General features: G+C 36.8%; 1 protein-coding gene across 3 annotated transcripts in view; it reads right to left on the reverse strand.

Annotated features, from left to right (window-relative positions):
- The window catches only part of VPS8 (VPS8 subunit of CORVET complex), a 263,309-nt gene that overhangs the window by 182,212 nt on the left and 62,194 nt on the right, over positions 1 to 18,903 (reverse strand). For all 3 annotated transcript variants that reach the window (XM_030931118.1, XM_030931123.1, XM_030931127.1), the window contains one exon: positions 6,907 to 6,953. In XM_030931118.1, the coding sequence (XP_030786978.1) occupies positions 6,907 to 6,953 (47 nt within the window). The remainder of the gene's footprint in view (positions 1 to 6,906; positions 6,954 to 18,903) is intronic.

The raw sequence follows: 18,903 nt of genomic DNA on the forward strand, positions 1-18,903 counted from the left end.
GCAAAACCACACATTTCTTTCTTAACCAGTCAGAAGCTATAATATAAAGAAAGAAAAATAAGGCTGAGTAACTCCTACTTGCATCTCTACTTTAAAATAAAATAAAAATTTATATTCAACGACAGATTCTCATCATTCTGGGGGAATATTTATTAGCTCAGCAGGAAAGAGGGGAGATAGAAAAGTACATACAGGCCAGGCCGGGTGTGGTGGCTCACGCCTGTAATCCCAGCACTTTGGGAGGACGAGGCAGGCAGATCACTTGAAGTCAGGAGTTTGAGACCAGCCTGGCCAACACAGGGAACCCCTTCTCTACTAAAAATACAAAAATCAGCTGGGTGTGGTAGCATGCGCCTGTAATCCCAGCTATTCAGGAAGCCGAGGCAGGAGAGTCGCTTGAACCCAGGAGATGGAGGTTGCAGTGAGCTGAGATCGACTCCAGCCTGGGCAACTGAGCGAAACTCCATCTCAAAAAAAAAAAAAAAAAAAAAGACAAGTACACACAAAAATTTTTAGCTCTCACATTTCTTTCTATATTTAGGCATTATTCTCCAGGGTGCTATCTTTGTTTCCTAGAAGGACTGACTTCAAAGTTGATGTTTACCATTTCAAGCTTAGCCTCCCTATGGCCAGTCTAACAGAAAATCTATCATAAATAATAGAGGACCAAAGAGATATTTCTACAAACTTCACTTTATAATAGTACTCACATTAAAGATATTTTTGAAGTTTATAATTTATAACTTCAAAAAGAGGACAACTGTTAAATTTACTTTGTACATTATCAATTTCATTATTTTTAAAATGTGAAGAACAGTTTTGATTATAAGAAATTACAAATTTAGAATTATGTGAAGGGGAACAAGGGCATCAATCCTACCACTTGCCAATCCATACTAAATATATAACCAGAACCAAATAAGTAAATTTCCACCAAATACAAACGGTATTTAATACTTCCAAAGTTGATTTGAGCTGGTTTCCTTATTTATAAAAGCAAAAGCAAAATTCAAATGAATTTTAAGAAATTATGTTTAAAATGCTCTATTTTCTGATAAAAGTACCACAGTTTGTAAAGATTTCCTTTAAAAAGACATGTGGTGATAGTTATACAACTGTGAATATACTAAAAACTACTGAATTGTATACTTCAGAAGGGTGAATTTTATGGTATGTGAATTATATCTCAATATAGTTATAATAAAATTAAAAAGGCCTTTTTTCCCCTAGCTTTGATGTTAGGTTGATGCAAAATTGCAGTTTTTGCCATTACTTTTAATGACGAAATTAACAATTACTTTTGCACCACCCTAATAAAATTTTAAACATCCAGTTCCTCCACAAGTCTTGACAATTAAGATCTTTTTGTTTCTCAAACAATAGTCCTGATGTTGAACAACATGAGGGAAGAAATTAAAAGACTACTTCAAGTTCACTTTGGATTTAACAGAAATATTTTTGGTTCAGATGCATACGTAACTCAAGCCACTGGAACGATGGCTCCTTCACAACTGTGGATACCCTTACAGTGATCGAAACTCAAAGTGGTCAGTATCATCCGTGTAGAACACCCATTTTGCTTTTTTTAAAATAACTGCTTTATTGCTATATAATTCACATATAATCACACAACCCTATTTTTAAACAATGTTAAAATTATAATTATGGTTTACATAAACTCTGGATCTATTTTCAAAGTAAAACTGACACTAGGGCTACCATGTATATGCTAATATATAGCCTGTATTTTGCATAGGTAAAATGACAAATCAGAAGTATCCCACAAAAAGCCTGAAGACATTGTGTCTTTTGCCTAATACTGAAAAAAAAAAATACACAAAACCAAACTGAAATGAAATTGTGGAACACAGATCAAATTATGAAAATAAAGTATAAGTCTTCAAAAACAGAATTCCTGTCATTTCTGATATTAAGTAATTTACAAAAGATTCTATTTTTTTTTTTTTTTTTTTTGAGGCGGAGTCTCGCTCTGTCGCCCGGACTGGAGTGCAGTGGCTGGATCTCAGCTCACTGCAAGCTCCGCCTCCCAGGATTACGCCATTCTCCTGCCTCAGCCTCCTGAGTAGCTGGGACTACAGGCGCCCGCCACCTCGCCCGGCTAGTTTTTGTATTTTTTAGTAGAGACGGGGTTTCACCGTGTTAGCCAGGATGGTCTCGATCTCCTGACCTCGTGATCCGCCCGTCTCGGCCTCCCAAAGTGCTGGGATTACAGGCTTGAGCCACCGCGCCCGGCCTACAAAAGATTCTAATGCCAAATTTTAACCAAGATAGATGTCCATAATACACTGAGCAGTATGCCCTACACAGAAAAACAAATGTGATTTACTGTCACATAGTAAAAATGATTTTACATTATAAAAGAGTTACTAAATATAAATAGGAATACATATATACACTAGCTTAATTAATATTACTGATGGGTATTGAATTCTCTGAGTTATGAAACTATGAGGTAACAGTGATTATAGTGTAATAATGGTTGTGGCACTAAGTTAAAATTAATTTCAGAGCATGTATTATGTTTATAATTTCACCCACATAAGAAACAATATAATACGTGAAAATAAAAGGACTGCCTATAAAAACAACATACTCAATCAGAAGACATTAATATAAAAGAAATCTGGGGAACAGGATTGAGTGTCTGTGTAATGACCCTAGAAGTGGAAGAAGTTACCTGAAATTGGCTGGCTGAGTACTAGATGACATTTTGTTAGATTGTATTTGTATTATGCAAAATCTGAGCATTCCTTAAAGCAATGTTAATGTCACAGATATTTTACAAATTTGGAAATGTAGAAGAGAAGACCTTAGACATAAATAGGACCAAATGTCAAAAAGGATAGTATAAAGAGAGCATCCAGTTCAAGGAGAAAAGTACTATACTGGAATGAAGCTACTTACATCTGACAATTCTCTGCTACAATTTAGCATAGGGAACTGACCATTTTTAACCTTATTATCTATGGCAAGTCTAAGAAAAAAAATTTTTTAACTCTACCATTTAAGTGGTTACACTGAACTATTTAATTAAACATAGAATTCTTATATCTAATAAATCTTTAGTCATTGCATGTTTGAAATGGAAGGGAACTGAAAGATGGCCTAGATGCAAACAATTAAAGTTGATCAAATGGCTTATTCAACCTTTCCTTCTAAGCTCAGGCCCATATACAGAAGAATCTTAACATTCTGATGAAAAAGAAAAGCCAGTATGGTGAGAAGCAAACAAGCACAACACAGATCTAGAACAAAACAGGGAATGTTTGACCCAATGCCTAGTTTCACAGCCCCAACCCTTCTTACATCTCTGGGAATGCTGCCCCCCCACTTTTTCTCCTATTAGAACCCAAAGAGTAGAATTAGGGAAAGAGACAAGGAGGGAAAGAAAGAGAATAAGAACCCACATGCTGGAACTTCTCCCAAGCAGAGGCAGGATCTAGTACAATCTAGTCTTCGGTGTTAAAAAACAGAATTGAGCGAGAGGGAAGCCATCCGTATGCTCTCTGTACTATGGTTCAGGGAAAATGTCCATGGCCTTGATCTAGGAGTGTGTATGTAAGAGCAGGAGGAGGAAGAAAGAAAAGAGGTACGGGTATGAAAAGGACCAGGAAGAGCTGAACTGAGGAACGATTCTCTTCCTCTTGGAGGTAAGGAGTATACACTATGACTGCTGTTCCTGTTATTTCTGAGATCTCCAACAACAAATATTGTATTGTTTCTGACACAATACAGAGAAAGCATGCTAAGGAATCAGGAAAAATTAAAGGAAAGAAGGTGACGAAAATAAAGAAATAACAAATAAATTCTAATTTGGTGAAAATCGAGACCAGATTTTATCTTCTATGTTATATGCTGTGATTCAATACAGAAATTATTGCACTCTCAGCCAGTCAATAGGTGAAATAAATGTTAGAGAATATTTCCTTTTCAAATCATATAAAAAAGAAAAGTTTATCTCTGGAATATTTTAGGGAATAACAAAATCTTTTGGGAAAATATCATCAATTTTTTCTTTTTCCCTATATAATCTTTCATCTTACAACTGTTAGGCCCACTTCAACTTTATGTCACTGTGACAGTATTCTAGTATTCAAGATAATGATCACAAGTCACCCTGCAAATCAGGAGGCAGGATTACTTCATCAGTTCAACCATCAGGTATTGGATAGCTATATTGTGTCAGGCACCATTCTAGGTAGAAATAGTCCATTTTATAAAAATAAGCCTTTTTACTCTAAATAAAATTTAGTCTTTCAGGCACTTCACTTCATCTCATTTATAAATTATCTCAATTTGAATATCAGAGTTGATCCCAGTACTTATTAGTACTGGAAATACCTCTACACCTCCACTTCCTCATCTGAAAATGAGGATAACATTACCTCTCTTTACATGGTATTTATGAGAGTTAAGTAGAATATGTAAAACTAATTCATAAACTATTAAGGCTGCTTTAAAAATACAGGGACATACAACAAGGAATTGAGTGTGAAAGGGAGGTAAAGAGAGAACTAATTTAGAAAACGATAGGGTAAGGTTAGCAGACATATCATGGTGCTTTGCTTTCTAGGACACAATGATTAACTACACAATCACTGTCCATCAGCTAAAAGTAAACTAGCTGTTCAAGAGACACAAAGGTATTTCTGGCCCTAACACCTGAAAGAAATTTCTCCTGTAGGCCCTCATAAAGAAGACAAGTGTAATATAAAGTAATGTTCTTGGCCGGGCATGGTGGCTCACGCCTGTAATCCCAGCACTTTGGGAGGCCAAGGCAGGTGGATCACGAGGTCAGGAGATCGAGACCATCCTGGCTAACACGGTGAAACCCCATCTCTACTAAAAAATACAAAAAATTAGCTGGGCTTGGTGGTGGGTGCCTGTAGTCCCAGCTACTCGGGAGGCTGAGGCAGGAGAATGGCGGGAACCCGGGAGGCAGAGCTTGCAGTGAGTCGAGATGGCGCCACTACACTCCAGCCTGGGCGACAGAACGAGACTACGTCTCAAAAAAAAAAAAAAAAAGTAATGTTCTCAACAACATCCCTACTGTAAGCACAATGTATTTTGCTAATTATGTAACACTAGAGATAAAACACTGGAATAAATTTGAGCCCCAAGTAAGGAGAACTTACTATAGCTGTCTATGACTTCATCAGAGGTCTGACATAGCAAATTACTGCCCTCATCATAACCTTTACTGATACTTCAAAATATGACCCAACCTTTTATGAATCAGGCTACTAGAATTTATATAAATTCATGAACCAAGTCGTGTTGCATAGGGTTTTGGGAGATATCTACATTAAACCTTCACATTTGTTCTCTATCACTTACAAAGTGGTATAAGCCAGTGGTTAAAACCAAGAATGCAGGAGCTAGACTCATGTATTGAATCCCACCTTTGCCACCAAAAGCTGCGGGAGTGAGTTTTGTCAAGTTACGTAATCGCTTTCTGGTTTTGGCACATCTTATATAAAATGTGGATAATAATAATCCCTACCTCACTGTTACAAAAATGAAATAAATTGCTATAAAAATTAGATAAATTAATGTAAAGGGTTTAGAACAATACCTGGCTATCATTATTAGTGTGGGGGGAAGAAAAGAACCCTGTGCATTAGCACAGGTTGGTTAGTTTATTTTTTATTTTATTTATTTTTGAGACAGGGTCTTGCTCTGTCACCCAGGCTGGAGTGCAGTGGTACAATCACGGCCTGCTGCAGCCCTGACTTCCTAGGCTCAAACGATCCTCCCACCTCAGCCTCCTGAGTAGCTGAGACCACAAGCACATGCCACTATGCCCAACTAATTAAAAAAAAATTTTTTTTCTAGAGACAAGGTCTCCCTATATTACCCAGGCTGGTCTCAAACTCCTGGACTCAAGGGATCCTCCCACCTCGGCCTCCCACAGTGTTGGGATTACAGGGGTAAGCCACCATGTCCAGCCAGGTTGGCTAGTTTATACAGTTACAATTTAAACTAACAAAGCCTAATCAAGAGTTTATTTATACTGATTTATTTTAAACAAACAAAAAAATAGTACTGCATAAGCACAATAAATCTAGCCTTTTTTGAGTAGCATAAAATACTATGTTCTAGTGAAGGTTCATAAAAGTATATACACCAGGCTGGGCGTGGTGGCTCACGCCTGTACTCCCAGCACTTCAGGAGGCTGAGGCAGACAGATCATGAGGTCCAGAGTTTGAGACCAGCCTGGCCAACATGGTGAAACCCTATCTCTATTAAATACAAAAAATTAGCCAGGCGTGGCAGTGCATGCCTGTAATCCCAGCTACTCGGGAGGCTGAGGCAGGACAATCGCTTGAACCCGGAAGGCGGAGGTTGCAGTGAGCCGAGATCGCATCATTGCACTCCAGCCTGGGTGACAGGGCGAGATTCCGTCTCCAAAAAAAAAAAAAAAAAAGTATATATACCAAAAACAGGAGATTGTGTGTGTGTATATATGTGTGTGTGTGGGTGTATATATGTGTGTGTATATGTGTGTGTGTGTATATGCGTGTGTATGTGTGCATGTGTGTGTGTATATATGTGTGTGTATATACATGTGTATATATATATCTATATATAATGAATCATACACTTTTTAGTTTTAAAACTCCTTAGTCTTGCTCTTTTGCTAGTTACGTTCTTTACCTCCAATATCCTGCCACACAAATAAATAATATATCCATAGCATCTGTCTTATGTAAATTAATTTTATTAGGTAAATGAATTGAAAATTGCTAAATAATCAAATTTCTATAAATTAATATTTTTTAATCTATTCAGTCAAATTCATAGAATTCCTAGCAATGGCTTATACATAAACAAGAGGCTACCTGGGTTCAAAATAACTGAATCTGACATGCAATGCATACTCACTTTCGCTGCAGCAGAAGGCAGTAATCAACTATGACAGGCACCATATCCTGTAGAGGAACCATAAAGAAAGCATCAGCCCACAACCCTGTCCAGTGGCCCACTGACAATGACAGGACTGCTTAAGATGCTATTAGACTGTTAGGAGGATATAACTTTGTATCATGCTTTTGGTAAGCAATTTGGCATTATGTGTCAAAGTCTGAAAAATAGAACGTTTGACCTAGTAATTCTATTTCTGGAAATGTACCCTAAATATGTTTAAGAATAAAACTTATTTTAATGCATTAAGGTGTTCACTGCATCTTTCTAACAGAGGGAGCAGGAAAAGGAGGAGAAAGGGAAATGGGAAAGAAAAAAAAGAAATATGAATTACATTCAACAACATGGGAAAATAGTTAAGTAAATTTTATTAAGTAAAATACTACATATATCTTACAAGCTTATCAAGAGTTTACAATATCATGAAAACAAATACTAGGTGAAAATATGTATTTGTCTCACAGATCTGTAAAGAAAACTCACAAAAGAAAAGGAAACCAGAAGAAAATAAATCAAATTGATAACAAGATACAGTTGGTCCTGCTGGTGGCTCAGGTGATTAAAGTTGCCCATATTTTGTCACAATCCTCCAAACCTGCTATTTTAACATTGATTTAACGTCTCAGTTTCACAATATTTTTATTGCTTTAAATTCATCATGTACAGACTCATATCAAGTAAATGACAACCCACAATTTTGACCCTTTTCAATGGAAAGAGTCTGAGGGAGAAACAGTAGCTTATTATGACTGGAAGCTGTCAAGTAACCAAGCATCAAACTTCGGCAGTATTCTTTCCTTTTCTGCTGGCTACAGGGAAATGGTTTCCTTTTAAAAATCCTGGAAGGGTTATGTTCTGGGCAGAAATCTCATCAGGAGGGAGAAGGCACTATGTGAAAAAGAGCTCCACATACTAACACCTGTCTGATAAAAAGGTCAAAACTAAGGAACTCTTATTATTTGAGAGAGAGGTGACTAAAGAAGGACCTACAATCCTGAAAGGATTATAGGGCTATCCCTGACCCATCCTGCTTCCTTTACTTACGAATATTACTCATGACTACATGTAGATTTGATTCTTCAAAAATAGGAGGTAAAATTATAGATGTGAAAAGTGTTAAGAGCCATAGCAAATCTCAACCGTGAATGAGAATACAGTGGGCTAGGTAATGGGGAGTTGGTGGCAGGAGGACTTCCCTAGAAATGCTACAGAAAATAAACATCCTTTAAAATACACAGCTGAGCTCCTAAGATAGTAAGGGCAATAGCCAGGTCTAAAAGTGAAAAGGGAACCGAAAACCAAAGCAGTAAGTTCCGAGCTGTTATTGATCCTATCCTGTAGGTTTGTTGGTCGCAGAAGAGCTTGGGTTTTAATGCCAGAAAGAAGCTGAGGCCTTAAACCCTTTTAACAGAGGGAACTGAAGCAGAGGACCTGCCTAAAACTGGGATTCTTAAAAAGTGGCATCCTCAATGAAAGGAAATTAGGAAAAAAAAAAAAAATCTGCCTGTTGGCATAGGAAGATGACAAGGAAGTTTGTCTGTCTCAGCCTGGGCTCAGAGGGGGTAAATTTATACTCACCAAGAATCTGTAATCAAGACCCTGTCTTCAGGTGGAGCTGGGATTTGAATTTACACTATCTCCTTAGTATGAGAACAACTGAGCCAAGAGGTTCACATAAAAAGTGATCCTGAAAATACTATGCAGCCATAAAAAAGGATGAGTTCATATCCTTTGCAGGGACATGGATGAAGCTGGAAACCATCATTCTCAGCAAACTATCACAAGGACAGAAAACCAAACACTGCATGTTCTCTCTCATAGGTGGGAACTGAACAATGAGAACACTTGGACACAGGGCGGGGAACATCACACACCGGGGCCTGAAGGCGGGTGGGGGACTGGGGAAGGGATAGCACTGGGAGAAATACCTAATGTAAATGGAGAGTTTATGGGTACAGCAAACCAACATGGCACATGTATACGTATGTAACAAACATGCACATTGTGCACATATACCCTAGACCTTAAAGTATTAAAAAAAAAAGTGATCCTGAAAAAGGATACTCCTCAGATACTTGAGAGGAGCAAGTTCAAAAACTCCCCAGAGATCACCCTAAACCCAGGCAAAATAACTACTGATAAAGTCCTATTGAAGATGTGCTCAAAATAAAAATCTTGAAAACACTTCATTAAATAATGCACCATACACCATACATGAATGTCTGGAGGAAATATAAAGGGCAGTAGTATACCCCCAAAACTTCAAATAATATAATTATCAGGTAGAAACTATTTTTAAAGTATACTTAAAATAATTAAGGGCATAAAATAAGGAATTAAGTGCCTGGCCCAGTACTAAGTACTTTGGATATACTATAGGGTTTAATGGAGTGTGAATCAGATTCATACACTTAGACAGATCACTGGTGACTGTATGGTGGGAGCATCTGAAAAATCAACACTGGAAACCAAGGCTATTACAGTCATCAAAGAAAAAAATGGTAGACTATACTAGGGTACTGACAGCAGGTATAAAGAACAGTGCACAAAATTATTTATAACTATAGGGTTTGGTGACAGATTGATCATGGTTTGGAAGGCATTGAGAAGAGTCTATAATTCCTAGGTTTCTGGTTTAAGTGATGGTTGAATGAAGAGGTCACAAAATGACATAAGAAATGTGGGAAGAGGTGTTAGAAGGAAGAAGGTAAGTACAATCTGATCCACAGCAGATTTGAGGAACACCTTTACTTTGATGTTGATTAACAAGAAATTGAATACAGTAATCTGAAACATCGGAGTTAGAATTACAGATATCTAAGTTATCAGAGGAAGCAGTGAATAGAAATGAAATTGTCCAAGGACCACAGAGTGAGATGAAAAGCAGTCAACAATGGACTAAATCTTGAGGAAGACCAATATTTATGAAACGGTCAGAGGATAGAAACAAACTGATTCAGGAAGAGTCACTGAGGTTTAAAATCAGAAGGGCACGCAGTCACAGATATCTACAGGATATAGACTTTCAAGAAGGAAGAACTAATCATTGCTGTTTAATACAGAACTGACAATGAACAAGATCTGAAAAATATGTACTGTGTTTAGCAATTTAGATATAACTGGTGTCTTTAGTTAAGGTGTTTTAGCTTCCTGATTAAAACTGACAAACTTCTAGCAAGACTGACAACGGAGTAAGAGAAAACATCAGGAATGAAGCACAGGATATCATTACAGACATTGAAGATATCAAAAGGATAATAAGGGAATACTATGAAAATTCTACACACATAAATTTGACAATTTACATGAAGTGCACCAATTTCTCAAAAAACACAACTATCAAAACTCACTTAACATGAAATAGCTCATTTGAATACCCCTATAATTATTAAGGAAATTGAATTCATAACTTAAAATCCTCCAAAAATAAATCTCCATGTTTAGATGGTTTCACCAGAGAAATCTACCAAACTTTTTTTTTTTTTTTTTTTTTTGAGACGGAGTCTCACTCTGTCGCCCGGGCTGGAGTGCAGTGGCCGGATCTCAGCTCTCTGCAAGCCCCGCCTCCCAGGTTTACGCCATTCTCCTGCCTCAGCCTCCCAAGCAGCTGGGACTACAGGCGCCCACCACCTCGCCCGGCTAGTTTTTTTGTATTTTTTAGTAGCGACGGGGTTTCACTGTGTTAGCCAGGATGGTCTCGATCTCCTGACCTCGTGATCCGCCCATCTCGGCCTCCCAAAGTGCTGGGATTATAGGCTTGAGCCACCGTGCCCGGCCTCTACCAAACATTTAAAAAGTATGAAAACAAATCCTACACAATCCCTTCCACAAAATAGAAGAGGAGCAAATATTTCTCAATTCATTTTGTGAAGTTAGTATCACCCTGATACAAAAACCTGAAAAGCCATTACAAAAAAACTACAGACCAATACTCTTCATGAATAAAGATGCAAAAGTCCGTAACAAAATATTAGGAATAATAATTCACAATTACACAAAAGGAATTATACCTCATGACCAAGTGAGGTTTATTCCAGGATGCAAGACTGGTTCAATATTCAAAAACCAATCATTATAATATACCATATCAATAGCATAAAGAAAAAAAAAATCACATAATCATATTAAGTACATAGAAAAAGCAACTGACAAAATTCAATATCCATTCATGAAAACCCTCTTAGAAAAACCGTAATAGAGGGGAACTTCCTCAACTTGATAAAAGGTAATTACAAAAAACCTACAGCTAATATTATACTTCATGGTGAGAAACTGAATGTTTTTACTCTAAGACTGGGAACAAGGCAAGGATGTCTGCTCTCACCTCTTTCAATACAATGCTGAAGTTTTAGCCCATGCAATAGGCAAGAAAAGGAAAAGAAAGAGTACACAGATTGGGGAGGAAAAAATAAAACTGTCTCTGTTGGCAGATGACATGATTGTCCACATAGAATATCCCAAGGAATCTACAAAAAGCATTCTAGAATAAATGAGTTCTACAAGATTGCAGAAGATAAGATAAACATTCTACACGCCATTACTGAACATATGAATACCAAAATTAGAAATTCCATACCATTTAAAACTGCTAAGGAAAAAAGAAATATTCGGTGTAAATCTAAAAAACCATGTATAGCACCTGTATACTAAAAACCACAAAAAAAAAGAAATAAATGGGAAAACTAGAAGACTCAGCATAGTAAAAATATCAATTCTCCTCAAACTGATATGTTTAATATAATTTATATCAAAATTCCCACAAGATTTTTTGGAGATATAGACAAGATTATGCTAAAATTTATATGGAGACGCAAAGAAATTGGAATAGTTGAAGCAATTTTCATAAAAGAGGAGGAATCAGTCTACCCAATTTCAAGACTTACACAGCTACAGTTATCATGACTATGTGGTACTGGCAGTGGATAGGCACACGGATCAATGGAACAAAATAGAGAACCTAGAATTAGATTCACCATATAAGCCCAGTTGATTTTTGACAAAGCTGGTAAAGCAACTGAGTGGAGGAAAGAAGGAAAGATTGCTTTTGCAACAAATAATGCTGGAGCAATTAGGTATCTATACACACACAAAAAGGAACTTCGACCTCAGTCTCATACCTTATGTAAAAACTAATTCAAAATAGATCACACATTTAGGTTACACACAAAACTGTAAAGCTTCCAGAAAAAAACAGGAGAAAATCTTCAGGACCTTAGACTAGGCAAAGAGTTCTGAGATTTAATTTCAAAAGCACAATCTATACAAGGAAAAGCTGATAAACCGGACTTCACCAAAATTAAAACCTTTGGTTTGCAAAAGAACCTGTTAAGAAGGATGAAAAGAAAGCTACAAACTGGCAGAATTATGTCCAATAAAGGACTAGTGCCTTGAATATATTAAAACCCTATAAAGTCAACAGTATAATGAGAAACAATCCAGTTAGAAGAGAGACAAAACTCACGCAGAAACATTTCACAAAAGATGATATACATGTGGCAAATAAACACATGAAAAGATGTTTAACATCATTATTCATTAGGGAAATGCAAATTACAGCCACAATGAGATACCATTATGCACCTATCAGAATAGCTAAAATAAAACAGTGACTTCACCAAATGCTGGATGTGGATTAGAAACTGGATCACTCACACGTTGCTGGGGTGAATGTGAAATGGTACCAGCATTCTGGAAAACTATTTGGCAGTTTCTTTAAAAATTAAACATTCAACTATCATATGATCCAACAATTGTAAACCTGGACATTTCTCCTAGAGAAAAGATGTTCACACAGAAACCTATACAGAAATGTTTAGAGCCACTTTATTTTTAATAGCCCCAAACTGGAAACAACCCAGATGTTCTTCAATCGGTAAAATTGTTAATCAAACTGTGGCTCATCAGTACTATGGAATACTACCCAGCAATAAAATGCAACCAACTATTGATACAACCAACAACCTGGGAGAATCACTAAGGAATTATTATGCTGAGTTTAAAGAGTCAGTCCCAAAAGGTTACACACTCTATGATTCCATCTATATAGCATTATTGAAATTATAATTATAATTTATAGAGATGAGGAACAGACTGGGAATCAGAGGTTAAGGAGGGAGTGGGAGCAGGAGAGAAGTAGGTATGGCTATAAAAGAGTAAAATGAGGGATCCATGCGGTGATGGAAATGTTCTGTATCTTTACCTTATCAATATCAATATCCTGGTTATGTGACTGTACCATAGTTTTGTGAGACGTTCTCTTATTGGGGAAAAATGGTTTAAGGGTATGGGATCTCTTTGCATTATTTCTTGCAACTGAACATGAATCTATAAATATCACACAATTACAGATTTAATTTAAAAAAAAACAAAATACACATAATCTTTATGCCTGCCACTAACTTCCTAACTCTATTAAGGCAAAACCATCCAAATTAACACTTTCAATCTGGCTACTTAAAGAAACCAGGTCTTTATCAATTTTGAACATTTAAAACAGTAAGTAAAACAGAGTATTAGTTAAGCCAAATCTATTCCTATATTTTAAGTTTTCCTCAGCAACTATTTATCAAGGACACTAAACTAGATGCTGGGAATATGGCAATGACAAAAATCAGACATGTTCCTAAACTTACACAGGTCCCTAAACATACAACTGACATTGAAATGAGTGACTTCAGTGAATAGTATTTTAGAAAGAAATGGATCTGAGTTAATCTGGGGGACAATTACACTGAGACGTGAAAATAAACAGGAGCTAGTTGAGCTACAAAGAAATAAGAAAGGATTTTTTATGCAGAGAGAACACTGTGGACAAAGACTCTGGGTTAAGAGAGAACAGGGACATTAAGACACTGAAAAGAACTCTAGTATAACAGGAATACAGAGAATTAGGGGCAGTTAGGCAAGAGTAGACTATGCAGAGCCTTAGAAAACAGTAGGAAATTGAGTCTCTACCTCAGAAACAACAGGAAGTCCTTGAAATATTTTAAAATTAGGGAAGCATCATGTCTAGATTTGACATACATTTCTCCTTGGCTGCTGTGTAGAAAATGAAATGAAGTACAGTAAGAATGTGTACAAGGACATGGTGGAAACAGATGAGAGAAACTGTCAGGAGGCAGAATAGCCAGGAACAAGTAAAGGACAAGAATCACCTAATTTGCGCTAGGTGCATGGTGGATCCACTCACTAACACAGGAATCCTCAGAAAAGGCTTTGTGAGGAAACAGTTATTGAGTCTGAGGTACCTACAAAACATTCAAGCAGAAATGTAAATGGGCACCTTACTCTATAGATCTCAGAATTCAGAAGAGCAATCTAGGTTGCTAACACCAGTTAGACAGTCATGTGCCTATGTCACCTAGGGAAGAATGGAAAGCAGTGATTTGTCAACTTTGATGTTAACACTGGTTAAGACAGTCATGTGCCTGTATCACCTAGGGAAGAATGGAAAGCAGTGATTCATCAACTTTGATGTGCTTAAGGGACATCTTGAGAGCTGACTACAAATCCTGGTCACCAACCCCAGAGAGTGATTCAGTAGGCCTGGGAAATAAAAAGTATTTTTAACAAACATTTTCACACGATTTTTGAAGTAAATGGTACACAGACACCTTGACAAACATTGTAATAAAAATAGAAGACAAGGGTATTGTGAAGAATCCTAACATTTCTTGGTTAAGTAAAGAAAAGGAAGAAGAATAAACAAAGAAAATCAATAAGCAGTCGGAGAGGGAGAGAAAAAACTGGAATGCATGATATCAGTGAAGCTGATAAGGACCAGTAAGATGAAAAATAAAAGGGTCCACAGAATTTATAGACATGGAATAGGTTAAGGAAAGAGAAGGAGATGAGGAAATGCAGACAACTCTCTTTTTTTTTTTGAGACAAGATCTTGCTCTGTCACCCAGGTTGGAGTGCAGTGCCGTGATCTTGGCTCACTGCAGCCTCGGCCTCCCAGGCTCAAGCGAACCTCCCACCCAGCCTCCAGAGTAGCTGGGACTATAGCTGTGCACCACAACTCCCAGCTAATTTTTTGTGTGTGTGTAGAGACAAGGTTTCGCTATGTTGCCAAGGCTGTCTTGAACTCCTGAGCTCAAGTGATCTACCGACCTCGGCCTCCCAAATTGCTGGAATTACAGGCATGAGCCATCATCCCTGGCCAGAGACAACTCTTTATAAGATGTCTGGCTCTATAAAAAACGGGTGAACAAGAAAGCATAGGATATTAGAGATGGTGTGGGGCAAAAAAAGAATTTGTTTGCTGCTTGACTTAGTTTTAGGGTGGGAAACACTTGAACATATATAAATGCATATGAGGAAAGCCAGAAGAAAAGGCAAGTCTCAAGATGTATGAGACAGAAACACTTTAATTCCTTTTTATCCTACTATAATAGTTATGATACAAATAAATTATAATTATAGGTTGAAATCTTTTCTTAAATAAAAGCCACGACCTGTCCAAAATGTGACAAGATCCAAAAGTTATATACTATAACTAAGACAGGACAAATATTGATTGATCTTTGGAGAAAAGCAAAAATAGTGAATAGCCTTACGTATTCTGACTCTAAGGAAAGGGTGAGGCTGCTCACCAAGGGTAAAGATTAAAATTAAGGCAGCAGGCAGGAGGTGCCATCTGCTGGTAAAACACAAATTCGCAGTATTTGGACTGTGACAGAAATCAGTCTTAATAGCTAGGAATTTCAATTAACTCGATTAGAGGTTACTTATGTCTCCAATAATAGCTTCTTGAGACTGAGAGAGAATCTGAGACCTTCCTACTGAGCAAAAAAAAAAAAAAGTGTTTTAAAAACACTTCTATCAGTTGCTCACCCTGCCTTTATTTGAATACATTCCATAATAAGAAGTGCATAAATCCAAGAGCTGTTACAACATGAGTAGGTCATTTTAAATTGAAACACATCTTCTCCTAATTTCTACCCACTATATACTAGGCCTTCCCTCTGGAGCAATACGGCTAATCTTATAGGACAGCTTCCACCATCTCTAGGCGGGCATGTCTCCACTTACTTTCTCCTCAGATTAAACAACTCAGTATTTTTTTTACCTGTTGTTTTTAAAACCTTCCACCATCTCAGTTGTGGGATGTGGCTGAGTTGTGGGATGAGCAGCCTACAAAATGACTTAGCAGTTTTATTTCAAACAGGCAACCCAGTAGTACTAGTACTTTCCTGTATCTGTGTCTTAACACACAGTTGGCTCATACTAAGTTTACGGTCAACTAAAACCCTGTCCACCTAGATCTTCCCGATCCAGTACTCAAATAATTTGATTATTTGAACCTAATGAATCTAAGTCTTGATGTTAATCCTCATTAAATTTCAACTCATGATTATTTTTATTGCACTTTCTTGTCAAAATCACTTTGAACCTTGATTCTTGGCACTACCTAGATTTGACAGGCTAGTCACTAAATTTTCACCCAAATCAGTGATAAAAACTTGGGTATGAAAGAGTCCTAAGATGTAATTAATACTAAGCCACCAAAGCATATTTTTGGGTAGAAATATTTATCTAGTTGCAAATCTATTTGCTATTTACTAATCTATTCCAGCCACAAAGATAATGGAAAAATTAGGCAAATGCTTTAATGAAATCAATTATGTTATGTCACAGGCATTCCAGGAATATATTATCTTTATATTCCTTTCAAAAAGGTAATTATATGAGTTTAACATGGTTGTTTTGAGGTGAATTCAAGGAAAACATTCACAAATCACATCAGGGATGTCAGCAGATAGTCTCCAAAGTCCACTCTACTTAAAAAAAAAAAAACACTTTAGAAGTCAACCTACATAATTATTTTATGATTAAATATGATTAAACAAAACAAACATGCACTGGCTGACAGTGCACGCATTTCGTCCATCCTAATGCACTGAAGGTCACGTTTTCCAGAAGAAAATTGTCCTCCTGAATGGAATAAATTGTATCTCCCTGTATATACTCCACACTAATCAAGAATGCCTTATTTGAAAACTGATGAAAAGTTACTTGCAAATTATTCATGTTGGCCCAGATTGTTTCAACACTATCATGGATTATAATTCTACTGGGTCTTGAGAGTTGAACAATCATAATGATATTACATATTACATATGGTAAGCTTCAGTTTTTAAATACACTTATCTGGACTTTTCCACTTTAAAACCATTCTCTGTGGTCAAGAAAATGGAGTCAAAATGAGGAGCATTGTTCTATGGTATAGTGTGGTAGTCAGGATGTGAACCCTGAAGCCCACTGCTTGAATTCAAATCCTAGCTCTCTATTAGCTTTGTGACCTGGAACAAATCATTTAACCTCTATGTGCCTTGGCATCATTTACCAATGTGAATAGTAACAGCAGCCACCTTACAGAGTTATGATAAGAATTAAATGAGTTAATAAACATGTATAAAGGGTCTGTAACAGTGCCTGCCACACAGTTAAGTATTAAACAGTTTAGATGCTTGCTGTAATTCTCATTCTTGGTCATTTATTAATATCAGCCCTTCTCACTCATCTTCTCCCTGTGCTTGCTCTTAAAATAACAATGTAACACAAAGATTAGTTAAGAACTGGGCTTTGAAGTCACACAGACCTGGATATGAGTCCCGGCTCCACCATTTACTACAATATTACCTTGTAACTTCACTTCACTTCACTCCTCTAAGCCTGTTTTCTCATCTATAAAATGGGGATTAAAAACGACACCTACTCCCTGGCGTTGTTGTGAGAATAAAAATACATGTCACACACTTTACATAGTACCTGGCACATCGTATGTGCTCAGTAAATCTTTGCTAAAAATCCCTATTTTGTACTCCACAGCATTCTGGTAGGCACAGTCTGGGCCATATCATTCTCCTTTCTGACAGTCTTACAAGTTCATGATACTTCTGGTATGTATCTTTAGTTATACGCCTTTCTCCATATTTATAGATGTTCTGTGATTTGCAGGTAGAACCTTCTTTCAACATTACTTTCTCCTTGAATGGTCAAAATTTTAGAATTTCCTATTCCTTGTGAACCCATTCTTTTTTTGTAGCCTGTAGCCATGTGATTGTGTCCGTATTTTTTTCTGAGAAATTTGCTTTCTAAAATACTGGACTCATACTATGTATATTTTTCATTATTATTACGATTGTCAAAATAAAGTGATAATCTTCTCTCAAGGGTCTATCTCTTCTACTTCCCCAATCATTAGTAAAAATTAAATGCAGAGAAATAGCCGCCTCCATTGTTTCCTTTACCTCCTATGAGACTAAATCACTGATAAATCAAAAAATTTTATCAAATATTCCTACCAACAGAATGAGACTTCTAACAGGTAGCTAGATGGTTATAGGGCACATTACTACTAACATTTATTTCTCTGTACATTCTGTAGTTTGCATCAGAAACCACCATCTACAGTTCCTGTATCTGAGATTCTTTACTATTTCTCCATCAGAACATCACCTTTGTTCCTTTCGTCTTTTAGAAAGAAGCTCTCTACCACGTTTTCCCCTGACACGGTGGTTTCTATATTCTCCACATACACACATACTCATTCCATTCACCCCTCCTAGTTTTTTCTACTAGATGATTTTTTTCAACAAAACATACCTTCCAATGGCCAGAGTTCCTACAACCTCTTGGTGATAGGTATATTCTTGTTACAAATATTAAGTTTTCTATCTATACTGCACTGGCATACACAAGTATTTATATATAAGGTATTGCTTCCAAACAGTTTTGTTCCCAAATGCTTTCTTTCTACCATATGTCTTATTTATTTTTATAATTAATATCTAGGCTTATTTCTCCTTCTCTATTGATTAATAAGCATCCAGTCAAACAGAGTAATAACACTTACTCTACCAGAAGCTCACTAGCGTGGCATTGAACAGTACAGTTCAGGAAGCCAAATGCTTCTCTGATACCAGCCAACTCTTAACTGCCATATCTATTCTT

This window comes from Rhinopithecus roxellana, chromosome 1 (genome assembly GCF_007565055.1).
Source record: "Rhinopithecus roxellana isolate Shanxi Qingling chromosome 1, ASM756505v1, whole genome shotgun sequence".
NCBI classification, from domain to species: Eukaryota; Metazoa; Chordata; class Mammalia; order Primates; family Cercopithecidae; genus Rhinopithecus; species Rhinopithecus roxellana.